Source organism: Pipistrellus kuhlii, unplaced genomic scaffold (assembly GCF_014108245.1).
Source record: "Pipistrellus kuhlii isolate mPipKuh1 unplaced genomic scaffold, mPipKuh1.p scaffold_m20_p_3, whole genome shotgun sequence".
NCBI lineage: Eukaryota > Metazoa > Chordata > Mammalia > Chiroptera > Vespertilionidae > Pipistrellus > Pipistrellus kuhlii.
The window spans coordinates 44982365-45003839 of NW_023425529.1; the positions used below are offsets into that span (position 1 = coordinate 44982365).

At 61.0% G+C, this 21475-nt stretch overlaps 1 protein-coding gene across 10 annotated transcripts; it reads left to right on the forward strand.

Annotated features, from left to right (window-relative positions):
• The first annotated feature begins 1985 nt into the window (after nucleotides 1-1985).
• Nucleotides 1986-21364, forward strand: TNS2 (tensin 2). Of its 10 annotated transcripts, none has more exons than XM_036458499.2 (29): nucleotides 1986-2003; nucleotides 8718-8826; nucleotides 9270-9307; nucleotides 10185-10223; nucleotides 10555-10593; nucleotides 10972-11021; nucleotides 11257-11428; nucleotides 11680-11730; nucleotides 12041-12163; nucleotides 12249-12313; nucleotides 13116-13199; nucleotides 14209-14321; nucleotides 14409-14469; nucleotides 14731-14806; nucleotides 15055-15184; nucleotides 15274-15339; nucleotides 15412-15525; nucleotides 15717-16928; nucleotides 17066-17216; nucleotides 17323-17912; nucleotides 18039-18128; nucleotides 18469-18594; nucleotides 18791-18883; nucleotides 19008-19085; nucleotides 19209-19286; nucleotides 20170-20338; nucleotides 20433-20501; nucleotides 20620-20649; nucleotides 20776-21364. In XM_036458499.2, the coding sequence occupies exons 7-29, from the start codon at nucleotides 11279-11281 to the stop codon at nucleotides 20912-20914; spliced, it is 3858 nt and encodes a 1285-aa protein (XP_036314392.2). In that variant the 5' UTR covers nucleotides 1986-2003; nucleotides 8718-8826; nucleotides 9270-9307; nucleotides 10185-10223; nucleotides 10555-10593; nucleotides 10972-11021; nucleotides 11257-11278; the 3' UTR covers nucleotides 20915-21364. The 10 variants fall into 10 exon arrangements, with proteins under 10 accessions (XP_036314392.2, XP_036314390.1, XP_036314388.1 ...); XM_036458497.2 differs by lacking the exon at nucleotides 1986-2003 and adding an exon at nucleotides 4050-4200; XM_036458495.2 differs by lacking the exon at nucleotides 1986-2003 and adding an exon at nucleotides 5849-6076.
• Nucleotides 21365-21475: the final 111 nt, after the last annotated feature.

Consider the following 21475-nt stretch of genomic DNA (forward strand, 5'->3'; position numbering starts at 1 on the left):
TTTTCCTGGGTTGAACTGCACAGGCAAAGTCTAGGTTATCACTTTTTTTTTTTTTTTTAATTTATTGATTTTGCACAGAAAGGAAGGGAGAGAGATAGTTAGAAACAACAATGAGAGAGTCATCAATCAGCTGCCTCCTGCACACCCCCCACTGGGGACATGCCCGCAACCAAGGCACATGCCCCTGACCGGAATTGAACCCGGGACCCTTCAGTCCCCAAGCCGACGCTCTATCCTCTGAGCCAAACCGGTTTCGGCACTTTTTTTTTTTTTTTTTTTTAAGATTTCTTAATTGATTAGAAACATTGATATGAGAGTGATATTGGCTGCCTCCTATACACCCTCAACTAGGAATTAGGTCTGAAACCCGGGCATGTGCCCTGACCCGGATTGAACCAGTGTCCTGGTGCATGGGACCAAAGCTGAACCAACTGAGCACACTGGCCAGGGCTAGGTTACCACTTTTTTTTTTTTTTTTTTTTTAATATCTTATTGATTTTGTACAGAGAGGAAGGGAGAGAGTTAGAAACATCGATGAGAGATAGACATCGGTCAGCTGCCTCTTGCACACCCCCTACTGGGGATATGCCTGCAACCAAGGTACATGCCCTTGACCGGAGTCGAACCCGGGACCTTTCAGTTCCCAAGCGGACGCTCTATCCATTGAGCCAAACCGGTTTCGGCTAGGTTACCACTTTTAATCATGGCTCCGACTTAGTGGGAATTTTCCTAACAGAGGGACAAACTGTTCATTGTTGCAAGGGCAGGAAAGAGGTTAGGAGAGCGGCAGAGAATCCTTAAGGTCACAAGGGGGTGGAGCACAGAAAGCCCAGGAAACCTCAATTTGGGGACTAGGAGCCTAGGGGCAAGTGAAGGGAGTTGGGAATTGGGAGTTACATAAGTGGCTTTCCCTGGGCCAACTGCAGCAGCTAGTCCAGTTTCTTGCTGGTACATTGATCTCTTGTAAGTTGAGGGATAAGAAAAAGGCTCCCTGTACAGCCTGCCCATGTGGGTTTAGGAAGGGAAAAGGCCCTGCCCAGGCTGCCTGAGGACCTACAATACATGGCAGTGCCGCCTCTTCACAGGCCGCCTCACTCTCCAAGCCTTCATTCGAGCCACTCCCCTCGCTGCAATACTGAGGTCTGGTGAATGGTGATGGGGAGGAGGGAATGAGAGTGGGACAGGCTAACATGAAGGAGGTTCATGTTGGTTGAGCAAAGAAGGGGCAGGGAGGAAGGAGCTCCCTCTCCCATGTCCCAAGAGGGAAAAGCAAGCACTGGTCTGCCCCCATCCGCTCAGTCCTGCAGCAGAAATGCACCTCAGGCCTGGCCAGCCTTTGCTGCAAATCCTAAGCAACCAGAGGGTGTAGGTATGACATCCTACTTTATAAGGATCCAGTTTAGGTTGGTTGGGTCCCATGTGTATAATGGGCCATGTAGCCTACTTTCTCCTAAACAGAATCAAGCACGAGGCTCTGGGTCCCAGTTAGTGCTGAGGGCATTACCTCAAGTGCTAAGTGAGCTCACAGCATCTGGTTTCACAGGAAGTGGGAGAGCTACACATCTGCTCCTGGGAAGCATTATTTCTCAAATAAAACTTGTTTCTCGGCAACCATAGTAGCCCCCAGGGCCACAAGTGAAGGGGGGGACTCGCCTTCCTCCCCCTCCCACCTCACCAGAGAGAAGGGGTTTGGAAGAAGCAAGCTGTGCTGCTCCCCGCCCAACTGCAGCAACCTCCGGGTTGGACAATACAAGCTCTGTCCTCGGCCAGGAGATCCGCCTCTGGGTCAGCTCTGCTCTTCCCCCCACTCTTCCTGGTTCCCAGCGCCCAGCCCTCCACAAGTTCCCCTGACCAAGAGCTCTTCCAACCCGCAGTGCCCTCCTCCTATAATCCCTACCCCAAGGATCTCCACACACTGGGTCACAGGCATGGGATCGCCCCAGACCCTGGAAGAGGAGGTTCAGCCTTCGGTGCCAAGATGGGCTGCTCTCTGCATAATCAAGGTAAGAAAACCTGCTTGGAGGGAGGTGGGTGAGGTGTTGCTAAAATTGTTTCACTTTACTAACATCATTCTGGCTTCCTCCTCCCTTTCCCCGTTCTGCAGCTCTTGGTCTGCCTGGCTGGCCCTATGTGACAATAATGTTTCACTCAGCCTCTCATCAGCTTCCTTTTTGCAGCCTCCTTCCCCCACAGTGAGAGCGAGCATCAAGTCTGAGCTGGTAGTTCAGCTACCCATTTTGTGATCCTCCCCAGTTCCGTGGAGGACAGCAACACCAGCCTGAGTGAAAGGCTCTAGCCCACCCACCACTCAGATTCAATCAAGTGCCTCTTGGCTGAGTCCCATCTCTCCTTTAGGTACCTTAGAACCTACTCTCTGAACATGTATCAGAGGGCCAACCAAAGACTCTGGAAAAGGCAAGACATTTAAAGAACGAGCATGTGCTCCAAAAGAATTGAACCAATTTTCACGTCGCATGTTTCTCAATGACATAATCAAATCTTGCCAAAATACAGTGACCTTCAGCCCCACCCCCCTCCAGTAGCCTCTGATCCCTGTTGCTCTCCTAACTCCTGTCTCTCCTCCCGATCTCTTCCCTCCCCAGCACCATTCCAACCCCCCAGCCCCTCCCTCCAGCCCCCAGTGACTGCTCTAACCTCTGGACTGCCTGTTGGACAGCAACTCAGCCAAGAGCAGTAAGATCATGGCTCCCTAGTCCCAGCAACACCCACCCCTCTCAATGCCAGTCTCTGGGGGACCCATACTGTCACCATGTGCTGCTTCCCAGCCTCTTCCCTGCTGCTAGATTGGAATCAGGGGCTCCACCCCCTGGTAATCAGAACCAGACTTACCCAGCTCTTGCCAGAGGCAGGCTGAGCATTAAAAGGATGAAGGGCCTTAGCCGTGGTGGTACTGGCTGCTTTGAGCAGGCATTGGGCAGAGCCCTGGGCCCTGGCTCCTCAGAAGCCACCTCCCGCTGCACGCTGCCCCCGCCCCGCCTCCCTCCCCCCCCCCACTCCCGCCGTTTTCATCACGGAAAATCCGGTAGGGAGGGGAAGGAAGAGACGGAGGTTCAGCAAGTGCTCACGGCTAAAGAACATTGGGGGATCTGGGAATGGATACAGATTCAGAGATTAGAAAGAGACCCCTTTCCTTTACTTTCCCCTCCAGGGCGGCACAACAAAAACCCGCCCCATGGCCCCGTAAGTCCGTTACAAGAAGTTACTACCCAGTGGCAGATTCAGACTCTGCAAAAGAAGGGGGTGATATTAAACCACAGAATGAACTTCCACCCCATTGGAAGCCTGGGGCCTGAGTTAAATGGGAGGAAGACCTCATGAAAGTCTCCCAGGGAGTGGGAGTGACCGTCCAGCCCCCAAGCAGGACAGTGGGTGGGCTGCCTGGAGTTGCTTAGCAATGGCGGTGTGTGTGTGGGTTGGGGAGGTTGGTATTGAACTTGGTATGGAGGTCCTCGCTGCTAAGTCCTTCGGGGAGACCAGGTGACACCTGCGAAGTCTCGTATGAGGCTGAGGGCCAGGGAAGGGTGTCCAGAGACTCGGAACACAGGTGACCCAGGCATCTTCCTCTGAGTCCAGTGCTCCGTGGTCAGGTGGCGCTGGCCCCGCCAGGCCGCGCCGCGCGGGTGGGTCCAGCTCCGGGGTCAGGCCCAGTCCAATGCACCCCTGTGGAGGGGCGATCGGAGAGGCCAAGGCAGTTCTCTCCCCGGCCTCCAGTGCCGTCTGGACCTGGGCCCACCTCTTCTGCGTCCGTCTGGCTCGTGAGGGTTCTGTGGCCTGTGTCCTCCGTGTCCACCTTCCCCAAACCTCCCGGGCTCTTCCCATCTCCGGCGCCTCTGCGCTCCTTCCTTCCTCCCAGCGCTTTGTGAGCGGGGTGCGCAGAAGGTGGGGAGCGCGGGGAGAGAGGAGGCCGAGGGGCGGGAGCGAGCGGAAGGTGGGGATTGGAGCGGGGCAGGAGGGAGGGGAGAAGCGCGGGAGGGAGGAGAGGAGAGGGCGGCGCGGGCGCGGGCGAGCGCGGCGGGGCGGGCGGGAGGGAGCCCAGGAGCGCGGCGCCCGCTCCCGCCTCCGGCGCCTCCCGCGCGGCCGCTCTGCGCGGGCCCCGCCGGGATGGGCTGGCCCGGGGGCTCCCCCTGCTGCTGCTGCCCCGCCCCGCCGCGCCCCCGCCCCGCCGGGCGCCCCCCGCAGGTGAGTGGCCGCGCCGGGCGGGAGGGCGGCGGCCTGTGCGTCACGGCCCGGGGGGCAGTGCCGGGGGCGGGCGCCAGGGGGCGCGGGGCCGCCGGGCCCGAGGGGGCGCGGGGAGCCGGGCCGGCGTCCCTGGGCCCTCCCTGGGCCGGGGGTCCGAGATGGCGCGGGCCGCGGCGAGCCCAGACAGCTGGCAGCCGGGACCCGGACCAGGGGGCGGGGCGCGGGTGGCGGTCAAACTCCGGTCGGGGCCGTCACGCCTTGGCGAGCCCGGTGCGCACACGCCCCCGGGCCCCGCGCTGCCCGCACCCGCGCGCCCCGCACCGGGCGCCGCTCCCGGGTCGCCGTGGGGCACGATCCCCCACACGCAGGCCCCAGACCGCCCTGGCCTGGGAGGGTTTTCCTTCTCTACTTCACATCGGGGAAACTGAGGCAGGAAGCAGGCCTCCAGGAGGCCGATTTCACTTTCCAGCCCCACTCCTCGGCCCCCTGGGGCTGCTGCTGCTCTCAGTTCCCCAGACCCCCCCTGGCACACCCGCAGACGCCGCCTCCCTCCCTCCCGCCTTCCCGCGCCTCACCCCTCCTCCGTGGCGGCCGGGCTCCCGGCCTCTCATCCAACCACAGCTATTTCCAGGAAGGGGGAGTGTGGGTGGAGGGGTTTCTCCAAACAAACCCCGGGCTTCAGCGTGCGATGGGGGCCAGGCCGGGGGAGAAGCTGACGGGCTCTGGAATGTTCCAGGCAGGCAGGAGAAGGGTCCTGGGGTCTGGCCATGCCTTTCCAGGCCTGCCCCAGGGAGCTGCTTTCCCGCTCCGCGCGGCCGAGGGACCCGTGCTTCCCCCTCTCCATCTTCCCTCCGAGGTGCCTCACAGGGTGGGGAAGGACCCAAAGCCAGAATTCCCCCGACACCCAGAGGGCTCAGTGAGACCCCACAAGGAAAGAGGGTGCGTCAGGAGATGTTGGAAGACCTGCTGCAGGGGAGGGTGGCTTTTCGGGGAGGGGACGTTCAGCCCCTCTGGAGGGAGCAGGAGGAAAGAGCACGCTGAAGGGTCCCGGTCAGGGTGTGAGCAACTGGAGCAGAGAAAGGCCACCCACCTACCAGCGTCCCTCCCCCCCCCCCCCCCCCCAGCAGCGCCGGGGACTGGAGGAGGCCAGGCCCAGTTGCCCACATTGGCCTGGGGCCTGGAATGTCCTGGGACCCGGCCAGAGCCGGTGGGGTGGGAGTGGGTTGCAGAGCCAGTGCCCCTCTCCAGTTACAGGCTAGGGGCCCTCGTTTGCCACACAGATGTCTCCCTCTGGGCAAGGTACCCTGGGGACAGACTCCCTGACCTGGAAGGAGATTTAGAGCTTCAAGGGAGAAGCCTCAGGCAAGGCCCAGCCCACGCAGGTCCACAGAAGTGTCCTGAGTGGGCTCCCACAAGGGGAGTCATCCGGGGAAGGCAGGACCGGTCCAGCCCCAGGGGCAAGAGGGCGGGAGAGGGAAGTGTAAGGACCTGGTGGGAGATGCCAGAGCTGGGGGAGCTGCGCAGCGCTGGGACATTCAGTAAATACCATGCAAATGAGGGGGGTAGGTATTTGCACATTCTTTCAAGTGACAGCTCTGGCTGGTCCCAGGGGCTGCTGTCCGAGGCTTGGGGCTGAAGACCCCAGAGCATGAACCCCTTATATTTTTGGAAGATTACTTCCCCTGTTTCCAAGGCCCCAAACCACCTCCTTCCCTTGACTCCCGGGACAGGAAGTTGGCCGAGTTCCCAGGAGGGAGGCAGGAGGCCCATGGAGGGGTATGGAGTATGTGAGGGGGTGAGGGGGGGCACTCCTGTCCATACTCAGGTCCTGGGACAGCTGCTAAGGAAGGAGGGCAGAGCTCAGAGAGCCATGAACGTGGTACTCAGGCTTTGGGGGAGGGGCAGCCCTGGGGCCTCAGTGGCAGAGCCCAAAGAGGGGCCAGGGATCTGAGAAGCTGGGCAGAAACCAGCCCAAGAAGTGAGTGAGCGGGGGCCTGTGTCAGAGCAGAGCATCTGGGGGCTGTCAGGAGAAGGGCCTCAGACGCCTTGGGCCGGGGCGGGAACGGATCACTCCTGTGGGCAAAGCTGCCTGCTGGCTGGAATCTGCCTTCCAGCGTGAGTGGGGGAAGGAGGGGCATGCATGTTTTCCTTTTCCTACTTCACAACCTGTGAAACTGAGGCAGAAGCTGGCCCTCAGCCCCCTTTTCTCTGACCCGCAGGATGCACTCTGGATCCTAGGATCCTGGGCTGGCCAGGACAGTTTCCTAGGGCCCACCCACCCTCCCTCACCCCCTCCCAAACACCAGAAGTCCCCAGAGAGCCTGAGAGTTCAGGCTGGGAGGCCGGCCTGGTCAGGACTCCGTGTTCCCTGCTGGCCCTTGAGCCCTGCCCTGAGACCTAAATTCCCACCCTGCCCCCATCCGGCCCCACCGACGGGGAGGGGCGGGGGAAGCTGGATCTCAGGGTCATCGCAGATCCCTGGTTAGGATAGATTCCTAGGTATAGGGCAGCTCCAGAGCAAGAGGGCTGGGGGGTGGGGGGGCAAAAGATCTTGGGCTGACACTCCCAGCAGGGTAGATCCTGGGAATCTGATCTCCTGGCCTCCCCCACATCCTCCCCCCACCCCACTTCCTGGAGCAGCGACCTGCCCCCTTCCCGCCTGTACTCCCCTCCGCTTCCAGGGCTGGGCTTCTCCTCACTCCAGCCAGACAGCCTACCCTCCACCCAGGGGAAGCGGCGGCCTCCGCCAGCTGCTTCCAGGAAGCCCCGGGCCTGGCCCCAGCATTGTTCGGGCCCGCAGCGGCACCCACACAGCCGGACACCATGAAGTCCAGCGGCCCCGTGGAGAGGCTGCTCAGAGCCCTAGGGAGGAGGGACAGCAGCCGGGCCACCAGCAGGGTAGGAGTGCCCACCGGCAGGGCAGAGGAGGGCGGGGTGGAGGTGGGGGCTGTGGGGGAGGGCACCAGGAGATCACATTACGGGGCCAGACCTCTTCTTCAGCCTTCTTCCCTTACTCTCCATCCCCGTACTCTGCCCCTTTGGGGTGGCCAGGGCAGAACCGGGGTGCTTTGGCTCCTCTGTCACCTTCCTGCCCCAACACAGGCCAGCCCTGGGGGGTCCCGGCCCCTACACCTGCGTCTTGGTACGCTTCACTGTAGGACTCTCTGGGCGCTGCACTGGAGTCCAGAGCGAGGCTAAGAGAGGAGGCTCCTTCTCCAAGTGGAGGCGTTTAGGGGGAATGGGGTGAGGTGGTGACGGGAGGGAGGGAGGCAGGGAGGCGGCCAGGTCTCAGGGTTGCCTTAGGCACAGGGGCTTTGCTTTCCACTCCTCTGTGTGCCACTCATGCCAACTGCACCCAAGTTTCTTAGTGGGTCCAGCAAGGTTGGTCCAGTTTAGGAGCGTTCAGCTGCTGGTTTAACCCAGCTGTTTCAGGGACAGGCAGCCAAGAGACCAGGGGTGTGGCCTGGGTCCCCAGGCTGGGGAGCCTGGAAGCCCCCACTGTCGGAGGCTGGGGTTGGGGTATGGTTTTCTCCACATTTTTTTTCAGCTTTACCCCCAAAGCAGCATGAGACAATATTGTATATAGAAGGGAAGAAGGGGGCAGAAACTTGAACTCCAGGAGAGAAAAAATGGGCAGGAGAGAGGAGGCAAATGGTCCTCAGACAGAGGATGGGAGGAGGGAACGCTGTGGGAGGGATGGGACTGAGGCAGCCTGGGGCATAAGGGGGCATCCAGCCTCCTCATAACCTCTGACCCACTCCCTCCGCCGCTGCTGGGATCCCACTTGAACCCCCTCAAACGACAGGGTGCTCACTCCATCCAGTAGCAAGGCAGCTAAATATTTCCCCAAGGTCATGCTCCGGTCTGCCTCTCCCTCCAGCATTGCCGCCCGCCTTCTTACACAACTTCTGCCTGCAGCTTCAGTGCACAATGAGTAAACATGTTGTTCTTGGAGGGGGGGGGGGCGAGGGAGGGAGGGAGGGAGGGCCTGTCAGCTGCCTGGAGCGTGGGGACAGCAGGAGCCAGGGGACCAGGACTGGCCAAGGCCACTCCCACCAGCCAGCCTGGGTGCTGCTGAGGGACTGTCCTCTGACATGCATGTCTGGACCCCCCGCTGCTCCCTCTGCGCATGAGCCTCGGCTGGGAGGGTAAGAGGGGAGGAGAAACGGGGGGCCTCACAGGGGAGAGTAAGAGGGCCCCCTCCACGGGAGGAAAGCTCTCCGTGGGGGGCGGTGACCACGAGCGGGTCACACACCAGGGCCACGTGAAGGGCCTGAGTGATCCCTTGGGGAGGAGCTGACCCGGCGAGGGTGTTGCAACGGGCCAGATTCCATGCACTGTCAAGGACAGGCCCACAGCTGGCCGGAAACAGCTGTGGCCGGCGCGTCCTACCGGTTTAGGGACTTCAATCAGTCGGATGGAGGCAGAAAGGAACCGGTGCCATGCTCACGCCCGGCCTGACCCCAGAGACGGGCCCGCTGTGAACGGACACCTGTCTGTCTGTCCCCCGCCCCTAGCCTAGGAAAGCTGAGCCACACAGCTTCCGGGAGAAGGTTTTCCGGAAGAAGCCACCTGTCTGTGCGGTGTGCAAAGTGACCATCGATGGGACGGGCGTGTCCTGCAGAGGTGAGGCACCCTGTGCTGCAGCTGAGAGCCTCTGCCCAGCACCGCTCTGTCTCACAGCTCCAGCTGGCAGGACCGCGGAACATAAACAAGTGTGCACACCGCCCCTTGCCTGGGCAGCATGGGCACCAGGAGGCAGCTGCCCCCCTTCCCAGCAGCCCTTGCTCCCCATGGCCAACACCTCAGCAACCCAGGAGACCCCAGTACAACACCTTCCCACCCTGACTGTGACTGGGAGCTTCCCTCCCTCCCTGTCAGCGCCCCCCCTCCCCACTCCCGGCCTAGGCAGTAGTACTCCACTGCCACTCTCTGCCCCTGCTTCCCCCACTCCATCTCAGTGCGTCTGTCCTAGAAGTCACAGGGCATCTGGTTCCAGGGCCTGGGGAGACGGGAGAGGGTCACCCCAGAAGAGCCCGGCTAACCCTTCCTCTCCCTTTTCCCCTCAGTCTGCAAGGTGGCCACACACAGAAAATGTGAAGCCAAGGTGGGTACCTGGTTGGGAGGAGGGAATGGAGGTGCCTTCCTCCTCAAAACAGGCTTCTCCAGCCCCACTGGCACCACCCCTCCACCCCTCTCATCCTTGGGGAGCCCCTGCTGAGGTGGGAGAGGGTGCTGTTCGGGGCCCTTTAAGAACCACCCTACTCCACCCCCTGGAGGTCTGGCCCAGGCGAGTGGACAGCTAGACAGCGTTTGTCTTGGTGCTGTGCCCAGGCTGCAGCTGGCAAGAGAGTGGGGGTGGGGAATGAATGAGAAGGAGGAAGGGTGGGGTGGGTGGGTGGGGGGAGCAGTATTTCAGAGACTGGGCAGCCGGATGGGCCGTGCCTTCCCTCTGGGGAGGGGGCCCCAGGATGCCTGGGTGGGTCTTGTCCTCAGCCCCGGAGAGGCTGGGCAGAGGTGCAAGCTGTAGAGACGGCACACCCTGTCCACTGGGGACCTGAGACACCCCATCCCGGAGGAGGGTCCCTGGTCCCCCTCCTGCAGTATGGGGGTCCCCAGGGCCCTGGAGCCAGCTTGGGGGAGCTGTGTGCCCAGGGGCGGGGTCTGTGGTGAAAGAGGCCAGTGTCAGTGCCTGGCCGTGGCCTGCCTGCATGGCTCTATATATAACTCCTGCCCTGCAGCTGGATGAATGGGGGTCTGTGTGGGCACGGGGCTGGGAGCCAAGAGCAACAAGTGGGGGGCCTGGGCTGAGGGACCTAGGAGCCAGAGGGGAGGCTCCCTTAAATAGAGGGACTTCAGCTGGAGCCTGCACCCATCTCCTAACAGCCCCTCCACCTCGCTGACGCGGAGGGGTGGCCCCATCCTTAAGCCCAGCAGAGCCCGCTTCACCGGGAGCTTAGCCCCTCACTCAGGTCTCCTTCCAGGTGACTTCGTCCTGCCAGGCCGTGCCTCCTGCAGAGCTGGTGAGTGAGCGCTGGGACGGAAGGGGGGGGCGAGGAACCTGGCTGCAGGGTCCAAAAGTCTGGTGGCCACAGGGGGAGGGGCGGGAGGAGGGAGGGCAGAGTTACCTTGAATGGACTGCTGTGGGTATGGCTCATCCTGAGACAGAAGGAAACAAGGTCGCAGCCTTCTCTCTTCTCCTCTGAGCTCTTGGGTGTAGGACTCTCCTCCCTTTCCCAATAGAGCCTTTCCGGGGACCGGGCAGGCGGTCTCCGCTTTCCCGGGGCCCAGACGGGGCCTTGCTCCTCTCCTAACCACCCCTTCTCCCGCCCCGCCCGCCCCGCCCGCCTCTAGCGGAGAAACACGGCCCCCGTGAGGCGCATAGAGCACCTGGTAGGTGATGCTGGAGGGGGCGGGGTGGGGGCGGGAGCAGGAAGCGCTGGAAGTATGGGAGGAAGGACTAGGTTTCCCTTAGCCGGTTTGGCTCAGTGGATAGAGCATCGGCCTGCAGACTGAAGGGTCCGGGGTTCAATTCCGGGCACATACCTATTGGGGGGTGTGCAAGAGGCAGCTGATCGATGATTCTCTTTCATCGATGTTTCTGGCTCTCCGTAAAATTAAAAAAAAAAAGAAGAAGAAGAACCTAGGCCTCTTCTGAGGACAAAAGTTCTTAGATCTCTGGAGTGGGGACCCTAGAACCCTAGAGTGTGGAGGATTGTGGGGGAAGACACCCAAAGAGACGCTTGCTCATCATCTCGTCTCATCCTCCAGGGATCCACCAAGTCTCTGAACCACTCCAAGCAGCGCAGCACTCTGCCCAGGTAAGTGCGGGCGCCGAAGGTGGTCCCACCGGAGCCCCTGACGCCGTCCCCACCCCTCAGCCAGGGGCAGGGGCCCCAGCAAAACCCCCTGGGACAGCTCCACCCGCCCAAGCGGCTTCACCCACCCTGGGGACCAGGAGGCCTCACGCGCCCACCGTCAGACAGACACCCATCCATCCCACCGGCCCTCCGGGACCCCGCCCCTCCGTCCCACACGCGGCCTCACACCTTCCAGGAGCTTCAGCCTGGACCCCCTCATGGAGCGCCGCTGGGACCTGGACCTCACCTACGTGACCGAGCGGATCCTGGCCGCCGCCTTCCCGGCGCGGCCGGACGAGGAGCGGCACCGGAGCCACCTGCGCGAGCTGGCTCACGTGCTGCAGTCCAAGCACCGGGACAAGTACCTGGTGAGGGCGGGGCCTGCCGCCCCCAGCGAATGGGAGGGCTGGGAGGCCTGTACGGGCTAGGCTGCGCCCTGACGTCACGCCCTCGGAGGCGGGGCCCGGGGCAGCTGGAACCGCCCTGGAGTGCCCACGACTCTCTGTCGCGGCGGGCAGGGCCCTGGCAACCTCCTCATTCTGGAGAAGGACTCTTAGGGTCACTGCGGGCGTTACCATCTTCATGCGTCAGGTCTAAAGCCTCCCCCCTTTTCTTGCAGTTCTTCAACCTTTCGGAAAAAAGACACGACCTGACCCGCCTAAATCCCAAGGTAGGAAGGCATTAAAGCCATCAAACAGAATCTTCCCCACACAAGAAGCCCCCAGCCTCCTGGTTATTAATAGTAGCAACTGGTATCTACTTCACGCTTAAGCACGTTATCATATGACATATATTTGAGTCACCCCAAAGCATGGTGCCACGGGTATCAACCCACTGCATAGAGGAGGAAAGTGGTGAGGCTGCTGTGGACAGCCAAGAGGCCGACCTTGCCCCAGACCCATACACCCTGTCCCTTTTCCATCCATCTCTCTTGGCTGTGGCCCCCCTCCAAGTTTCACCCCTGCACCCCCCACCCCCAGGTCCAGGACTTCGGTTGGCCTGAGCTGCACGCACCCCCCCTGGACAAGCTGTGCTCCATCTGCAAAGCCATGGAGACCTGGCTCAGTGCTGACCCACAGCATGTGGTCGTACTGTACTGCAAGGTGGGCTGGGACCTCGGGTTTGCAGGGCCGGGCTGTCCTCAGCCTGGGGTCCCAGCAGGCCCTGCATCCCTGTCTCTCTTCTCAGGGGAGCAAGAGCAAGCTCGGGGTCATCGTCTCTGCCTACATGCACTACAGCAAGATCTCCGCAGGGTGAGGCTCCTGGCCCTTGAGTGGCCCCTTCCCCAATGGCCCTTCCTCCAGCTGGTCCTTGGCCAGCCCATTCCCCCTGAAGCCCCACCTCTGTGTTCAGAGAGCCATGTACCAATAACCTGACATTGCCACCTCCTTTTTCTCACTTGTACTTCATCACAGTTCTCTGGGGCAGCCACGAACTAAGTGGCTTAAGACAGCAGAAATTGATTGTCTCCATTCTGGAGGCTAGAAATCTAAAACTGAGGCTTCCGCAGGACCTCACTCCCTCTGAGACTCCGGGCAGAAACCTTCCTTGCCTCCTCCTAGCTCCTGGTGGTGGCCAGCAATCCTTAGTGCTCCTTGGCTTGTGGCTGCATCCCTCCAATCTCTGCCTCCGTCGTCACGTGACCTTCTCTCTGTGTGTCTGTGTTTCTTCTCTTCTTCTAAGGACACCAATCATATTGGATTAAGGGCTCACCCTACTCCAGTATGACACCTTAACTAATTACATCTGCAACGACCCTATTGCCAAATCAGGTCACATTCTGAGGTATATATATCTTTTTGGGGGACACAGTTCAACCCATAACATGGCTAATTGCCCCATTTTACAGATGAGGAAATTAAAGCTCAGGGAACAACTGTTTGAGGTCCAGCAACTAGTAAAGCGACTTATGTGGGGTTTCTAGTTCTCGTTACCACTACAATAAGTTTTCTCTAGATTTGGGGGTCCCCTCTCTCATCCTCCCCTGGGGCTTAGAGATGGGAGACCAGGATGGAGACCATCCCCTCACCCCCTGCACTTATTTGCTCTCCCCAGGGCGGACCAGGCACTGGCCACTCTTACCATGCGGAAGTTCTGTGAGGACAAGGTGGCCGCGGATCTGCAGCCCTCCCAGCGCCGGTGAGCCACCTGGGTGGGGACAGGCCGGAGGAGTAGTCTCTCCATGGCTACCAAGGTCAAGTTTTTCTCACTCACATAGCACACTTTAACGGGCACCTGGATGTGCCAGGCACTGGGCCAAGTGCTGAGCATTCAGAACAAACAAGATCCTTGCTTTTACGGACCTTACATTCCAGGGGAGTAGAAGGCAATAAACCTGTGATGAATAGACAAGATCGTGTTGGAGGATGACAAGTGCTATGAAGAAAATAAAGCTGAGTCTTATTTTAGAGACTTGCAGCCCGGCTAGTGTGGTTAGGTGGTTGAGCATTGACCTATGAACCAAAAGGTCACCGGTTCAATTCCTGGTCAGGGCACATGCCCAGCTTGTGGGTTCGATCCCCAATAGAGGGCATGCCGGAGGCAGCCAATCAATGATTCTTTCTCACCAATGTTTCTATCTCTCTATCCCTTTCCCTTCTTCTCTAAAAATCAATAAAAACATATTTTATTTTGGTATATATTTTATTGATTTTTTACAGAGAGGAAGGAAGAGGAATAGAGAGCTAGAAACATCTATGAGAGAGAATCATCGACCAGCTGCCTCCTGCACACCCCCTACCAGGGGTATGCCCACAACCAATGTAAATGCCCTTGACCGGAATCGAACCTGGGACCTTTCAGTCTGCAGACCAATGCTGTATCCACTGAGCCAAACCAGTTTCGGCAATAAAAACAGACTTAAAAAAAAAAAAAACATAAAAAAGAAACTTGCAGGTTCCGTCTCTAAGGTCTGGGAGAAGAGCATTCTAGGCAAAGGGGGCAGCAAGCATAAAATCTTGAAGCAGCAGGAAGGGTTGAGGTTAGATACAAGGGAGAACTTTCCGGTGGCTGGAATGGGAGGGAAGTGCTGAGGAGAAGGGCAGGCCTTCTAAGGGTGGGTGGGAGGTGTGCACAGTTGAAGTGCTAAAAGGGGACCTCCAGAGGAAGGGGCTTATGTTCTTCTTGACACCCCCTCCCTCCCCCCCAGATACATCAACTACTTCAGCGGCCTGCTGTCTGGCTCCATCAGAATGAACAGCAGCCCTCTCTTCCTGCACTATGTGCTCGTGCCTGTGCTGCCAGCCTTTGAGCCTGGCACAGGTGAGTCTGCCTGGGATGTACGCCATGGGGGGCTGTTCCCCCACCTCCGTCACTCAGTCCTCCTCATGTGCCTTCTTGCCCTTCTAGGCTTCCAGCCCTTCCTCAAGATCTACCAGTCCATGCAGCTCGTCTACACATCTGGAGTCTAGTGAGTGCTGTGCTCCCATCCCCTGCTCCCCTGGGCCCCAGCTCCCTGTTTTTCCAGCCTCCCCAAGCACCTAGGCCTCCAGCTCTAGCCACTGAACCGGAAACTGACACCACCATGGAGTCCCTTTCATAGATGGGGAAGCTGAGGCTCAGCTAAAGGTCTCTCACTCAGGGCTCAGACTCCCCTCTCCCAACTGCCTTCTGACTCTTCCCACTGAGCCTGAGGGCTTCTCACTCCGCTCTGCCTTCCCCTCTTTTCCAGTCACATCGCAGGCCCTGGTCCCCAGCAGCTTTGCATCAGCCTGGAGCCAGCCCTCCTCCTCAAAGGGGACGTCATGGTGAGGGGCCTTGGCAACAAGAGGAGGCTTGGAGATGGGCCGACGGGTGGTACTGTCATCTCCTGCCAGCAGCACAAGCTCTAGTGAATTATGAAATCAATCCATATTGGAGAGGGAAGGGAGGTCCCCTACACGGGGGTCACCTTGAGGCTGAGGCCAGGCAGGGCTGTGGGCAGGCACCCCAAAGGGTAGAACCACAGAGGAGGGGGAAGTGGACGTGAGGACCTGACCCCAGGCGCCCTCGCCAGGTGACGTGCTATCACAAGAGTGGCCGGGGGACAGACCGGACCCTGGTGTTCCGAGTCCAGTTCCACACGTGCACCATCCACGGGCCACGGCTCTCCTTTCCCAAAGACCAGCTGGACGAGGCCTGGACGGGTGAGTCGGAGACAAGTGGTGTGAGGGCCAGGTCCCAGGAGAGGGCAGGCGGGCGGGGGACCTGGCTTCTCACTGTCCGCTCCTCACAGATGAGAGGTTCCCCTTCCAAGCGTCAGTGGAGTTCCTCTTCTCCTCCAGCCCCGAGAAGATGAAAGGTAAGCGCAGGCCCGGGGGCAGGCAAGGCTGAAGGCCGAGGGCCTGCTTCTCACCACGGGGGCCTCCCGCAGGCAACACCCCCCGGAACGACCCCGCCGTCACCGTGGACTACAACACGGCCGAGCCCGCTGTGCGCTGGGACTCCTACGAGAACTTCAACCAGCACCACGAGGACAGCGCGGAAGGTGTGTGCAGCGGCCCACCGGCGGCGGCGGGAGGGGAGGTTGGGGGGGTTGGGGGGGTGCACTCCTTCCTCCCCAAGCAGGTCTGCCTGCCTCCCAAGAGACAGCCGCTGAGCCGGAGTCTCCAGGGCTGTCCCCCCTCACTAACACTCTTTCTCCTTTTCCTGCCTGACACCCTTCCTCTCCCCACTCAGGCTCCCTGACCCACACGCGTGGCCCCCTCGATGGCAGCCCCTACGCCCAGGTGCAGCGGGCCCCCCGCCAGACTCCGCCGGCGCCTTCTCCGGAGCTGCCCCCAGCCCCGCTGCTGTCCATCAGCAGCGACTCCGGCCATTCGTCCACCATCACCACCGAGCCAGCGGCGGAGTCCCCCGGCCGGCCGCCCCCCACGGCTGCCGAGCGGCAGGAGCTGGACCGCCTCCTGGGAGGCTGCGGGGTGGCCGGCGGCGGCCGGGGGGCCGGGCGCGAGACGGCGATCCTGGATGACGAGGAGCAGCCCCCCGCCAGCGGAGGCGCCCACCTTGGGACGTACGCGGGCCACCGACCTGCCCTCAGCCGCCACTGCTCCTGCCGCCAGGGCTACCGGGAGCCCTGCGGGGTCCCCAATGGGGGCTACTACCAGCCAGAGGGCACCCTGGAGAGGCGGCGGCTGGCCTATGGGTACGAGGGGCCGGCCCAGGGCTATGCCGAGGCCTCCGTCGAGAAGAGGCGCCTCTGCAGGTCGCTGTCCGAGGGGCCGTACCCCTACGCCCCGGAGCTGGGGAAGCCGGCCGGCGGGGACTTCAGCTACCGCGCCCCAGGCTACCGGGAGGTGGTGATCCTGGAGGAGCCTGGGCTGCCCACCGCCCTGTGTTCCTGCCCCGCTTGTCAGGAGAAGCTGGCGCTGCCCACCACGGCTCTGTATGGGCTACGGCTGGAGAGGGAGGCTGGAGAGGGGTGGGCGAGCGAGGCCAGCAAGCCTCTCCTGCACCCCGTGCGGCCCGGGCACCCGCTCCCCCTGCTGGTGCCAGCTTGCGGGCACCACCATGCCCCAATACCTGACTACAGCTGCCTGAAGCCACCCAAGGCAGGCGAGGAAGGGCACGAGGGCTGCTCCTATGCCCTGTGCCCAGAAGGCAGGTATGGGCATCTGGGCTACCCTGCCCTGGTGACCTACGGCTATGGAGGCGCGGTTCCCAGTTTCTGCCCAGCGTATGGCCGGGTGCCCCACAGCTTCGGCTCTGCGGGCGAGGGCAGAGGGTACCCCAGCCCTGGGGCCCACTCCCCACGGGCTGGCTCCGTGTCGCCGGGCAGCCCACCCTACCCACCATCCAGGAAGCTGAGCTACGAGATCCCTGCAGAGGAGGGAGGGGACAGGTATCCGCTGCCCGGCCACCTGGCCCCAGCAGGACCCCTGACATCTGCAGGTGAGGGGCCCTGGGGTGGGAAGTGCCCCGGGCAGAGGAGGGCTCTAGAATATGGTTGGGAAGGAACAGAGCGAAAGACCTAAGCCAGGCAGAGGCCTGTTCCTGGCTCACGGCCTCTACTCTCCCCTTCCCTGCAGAGTCGCCTGAGCCGGCGCCCTGGAGGGAGGGCCCCAGCAGGCACAGCACCCTGCCTCGGTCTCCCCGAGATGCCCCGTGCAGTACCTCTTCAGAGATGTCTGGTCCCTCCACACCCCTGCACACCAGCAGCCCGGTCCAGGGCAAGGAAAGGTAGGCAAGCAGCTCTTTGCCCCACACACTGAAGGCTGGGGTGGGGGGGCAGCTCACCACTGGGGACTCTGGGGCCCTGCTGACTACCTGCCCTCCCTCCCCACAGCACCCGGCGGCAGGACACCAGGTCCCCCACTTTGGCGCCCCCTCAGAGACTGAGTCCTGGCGAGCCCTTGCTGCCTGTCCCCCAGCGGGGCGCTGAGAAGCCTCCTGAGCTGCCAGCAAGAAGTGGGCTTGAGCCTCCAACCCCAAGCCCCTTATCCCCGACCTCCCCGCCCAGCTCACCCAACGACTGGCCTCAGGAGAGGAGTCCTGGGGGTCGCTCAGACAGTGGCAGCCCTAGGGGCCCTGTGCCCACCACGTTGCCCGGCCTCCGCCACGCCCCCTGGCAGGGCCTTCGAGAGCCACCGGACAGCCCGGACGGGTCCCCCCTCACGCCTGTGCCTACCCAGATGCCCTGGCTTGTGGCCAGCCCTGAGCCACCTCAGAGCTCACCCACGCCTGCCTTCCCCGTGGCAGCATCCTATGATATCAATGGCCCCACCCAGCCCCCACTTCCTGAGAAACGCCACCCGCCAGGGCCTGGGCCGCAGCCGGGCCCCTGGGGCCCAGGGCAGGCATCACCACCAGCCAGAGGCACCAGTCACCACGTCACCTTCGCACCTCAGCTCCCAGATAACACCCCTCAGCCCCCAGGTATAAAGGCCTCGAGGAAGGGGTGCGGGGGGGGGGGGCATCTTGGAAGAGACCTTTTTCCCAGGGGTGGGCATGGCGTGGGCACTTGGGAGCCCTGGGGCCAAGCTCAGTCCTTCCCTGCCCCAGAGCCTCCCCTGCAAGAGAGCCAGAGCAACGTCAAGTTTGTCCAGGATACGTCCAAGTTCTGGTACAAGCCACACCTGTCCCGTGACCAAGGTGAGAAGCCAGCCTGCCCACCGCTCCCACCCTCCAGGGCTCTGTCTGGGCTTTGCCCGATCCAGCCAGCCTTCCAGTTGGCGCCCTTACTGCCTCCACCCGTCTCAGTGTTGACTCTGAGCGGAGCGCCTCACTAGCAGGTGATTCTCGGCTTTGTGCCCAAGGAGATGTACACTTGATGTTGTCAGCACCCTCCCTGTTGATTCTAAAGTCCTGTGCCCAGATGCCCAACACTGCCCCAGCTGTTAGGACAGCGCCTGGGGAGCTGGCTGGCAGAGCCGAGGAGCGGCCGCCTGGGGCTCAGCCAGCCACTGTGAATGAACACTTCTGCCTCCCCCAGCCATCGCCCTGCTGAAGGACAAGGACCCTGGGGCCTTCCTCATCAGGGATAGCCATTCATTCCAAGGAGCCTACGGGCTGGCCCTCAAGGTGGCTACACCCCCACCCAGTGCTCAGCCCTGGAAAGGTACAGAACCCCCAGACCCAAAGGGGGTGGGGAGTGGGGTGGGGCAGGCACAGTGGCAGGACAAGGGGTGGCGGGCCTGCCCCTTCTTGGTGGGAGGGACAGGAAGTGACTCTCAGGAGCTGGAAAGAATCCCAGCAGGATGGAGGCAGGAACCTGGAATCTGATAAAGCCTCTCTCTCCCCTCCCGGGCTCTCAGGGGACCCCTTGGAACAGCTAGTCCGCCATTTTCTCATTGAGACCGGGCCCAAAGGCGTGAAGATCAAGGGTTGTCCCAGCGAGCCCTACTTTGGTGAGAAGCTGGGGCCGGGGAGGCCACGCTGGGTGGGTCTAGGGAGGCCAAGGGATTTCAGGAGGGTGGGGGGAAGGTTGGGGCTACCTGCGGGCACCCCAGGACTTCTCTCACGTCTCTGCAGGCAGCCTCTCCGCCCTGGTCTCCCAGCACTCCATCTCCCCCCTGTCCCTGCCCTGCTGCCTGCGCATTCCCAGCAAAGGTGGGTGTTTTGTCTGTCCTCCCCGCCCACCGCAGCCTGCCTTCCTTTGGGATGGCAGAGGGAGTTCTGCAGCTCTCTCCAATGCCACTCCCTGCTGACCTGCCTGCTGGCTCTTCTCTTCAGATCCTCTGGAGGAGACCCCGGAGATCCCAGTGCCTGCCAACATGAGCACGGCGGCAGACCTCCTGCGGCAGGGCGCCGGTAGGGCCTCTCCCTCCCTGGGCACCACGGGGCACTGCAGACACAGGCACAGCACACGGAAAGGCCTCGAGATGGACGGGCCCTGCAGAGGCTTTTAAGCCATAAGGCAGGGGAGCCTCATCTTTGTAGGGAGGTTGGATAAGGAGGTCCCCAGTCTGGGTTCTCAAAGTTTTGTGAACATGAGAATCCTGGGGAGGGGGCTCGTCGGAATGCAGGTTCTCAGGCCCAGTCCCAGCATCTCTGACTGTAGATCTAGGGGTCATAGAATCTGCCTTTTTTTTTTTTTTTTTTTTTTTTTACAGAGAGGAAGAGAGAGGGATAGAGAGCTAGAAACATCGATGAGAGAGGAACATCGACCAGCTGCCTCCTGCACACTTCCCACTGGGGATGTGCCCGCAACCAATGTACCTGCCCTTGACTGGAATTGAACCTGGGACCTCTCAGTCCGCAGGCCAATGCCCTATCCACTGAGCCAAACTGGTTTTGGCAGAATCAGCTATTTTTAATAGTTACCTTTGTGCCGAAACCGGTTTGACTCAGTGGATAGAGCATCAGCCTGCGGAATCAAAGGTCCCAGGTTCGATTCCGGTCAAGGACATGTACATTGGCTGCGGGCACATTCCCAGTTGGGGGTGTGCAGGAGGCAGCTGGTCGATGATTCTCTCTCATCGATGTTTCTAGCTCTCTGTCCCTCTCCCTTCCTCTCTGTGAAAAATCAATAAAATAGATTTTTTTAAAAAAAGTTACCTTTGTGATTCCAATGCATTTTGAGCAGAGCTAGCCAGGGAAAAGTACAAGAGCTGGTGGGGAGGAGGGGTAGGGGAGACAACTCTCAGGGCTGATGGAGCCAGTGCTCCCCCACAACCCTCTTCTTGTCCCAAAGCCTGCAGTGTGCTCTACCTGACTTCCGTGGAGACCGAGTCACTGACGGGCCCCCAGGCGGTTGCCCGGGCAAGCTCGGCAGCTCTGGGCTGCAGCCCCCGCCCGACACCAGCTGTAGTGCACTTCAAGGTCTCAGCCCAGGGCATTACCCTGACAGACAACCAAAGGAAGTGAGTGTGTGCCCTGAGCGCCTGGGGAATCCCAAACACAGGCCCTTGGGACCCCAATTTCTGGGTGTGACTCCCCCTTCCCTCCTCTTCACAGGCTTTTCTTTCGCCGCCATTATCCAGTGAACAGCATCACCTTCTCCAGCACTGACCCTCAGGACCGGAGGTGACTCTCCCTCCCGCCCTTTCCCCGCATCGGGCCCTGCAAACCAGGCCCCTGGCCAGCTCCTCCTCTGGTAGCCATTCCCTGGGGTGCATTCATCACACTTCTTTTCCTTCTGCAGATGGACCAACCCCGATGGAACCACCTCCAAGTAAGCTTCCCATCAGTGCAATCCCTTTCCTCCACGGGATTGACGTGTCTCCTTCCTCCCCGCTCCGGCTCTGTATCCCTTGGGGAAGGGTGCTGAGCCCCCACCTGACCACCTTTGTCCCCCTAGGATCTTTGGCTTCGTGGCCAAGAAGCCGGCAAGCCCCTGGGAGAATGTGTGTCACCTCTTCGCAGAGCTTGACCCCGATCAGCCTGCAGGCGCCATTGTCACCTTTATCACCAAAGTTCTACTGGGCCAGAGGAAATGAAGGAAGGCCACAAGCTCAGAGCCCACACCAACACTGTGTCCCTCCCAGCACCCCACAGCCCTCACTTCCCCCGGCCTGGGCCCAGGAGCCGGCCCTCTCCCTTAGGAATAGGCAGTGGGCACCAGCCTGGGACACTGCTCCCCTTCCCCGCCCCAGCCTGCTAAGCTAAGTGGACGGGCCCACGAGATGACCTTGCACGTGAGCAGATGGCAGAGATGGGCATGTGAAGGGTGAGGAAGCGATCAGGACAGCCCCACCTGTACGTCAGCCCTGGAGAGGAGCCAGTTCCACCCAGCCGCAGGTCCCAGCATGGCGGGGAGAGGGGAGCAGGGTGGGGAGCAACGTACTCCCTCCTCTGCCTTCTCCGAGCAGAAGGATCAGAGTGGGATCACAGGAAAAGGGGGGGGAAAGAGTCTATTTTTGTCTAATAATAAAGAATTTCTATAATGTCTACGTGGAGTTGGAGCCGTGTCTATTCACAGGAAGGACAAAGCCCACATCTCCCGGGGGCGTGCCTGTGGGAGAGCCAGGTCCACGGAGCACACGCAGCCCCATCCTGGG

Coding starts and splice junctions, on each gene's coding strand:
- TNS2 (XM_036458495.2), top strand. CDS start 5,849: ATGAACCCCTTATATTTTTGGAAGATTACTTCCCCTGTTTCCAAGGCC. Junction 16,929..17,065: donor AGGACCCCTGACATCTGCAG/GTGAGGGGCCCT, acceptor CCTTCCCTGCAG/AGTCGCCTGAGCCGGCGCCC. Junction 18,884..19,007: donor TCCCAGCGAGCCCTACTTTG/GTGAGAAGCTGG, acceptor ACGTCTCTGCAG/GCAGCCTCTCCGCCCTGGTC.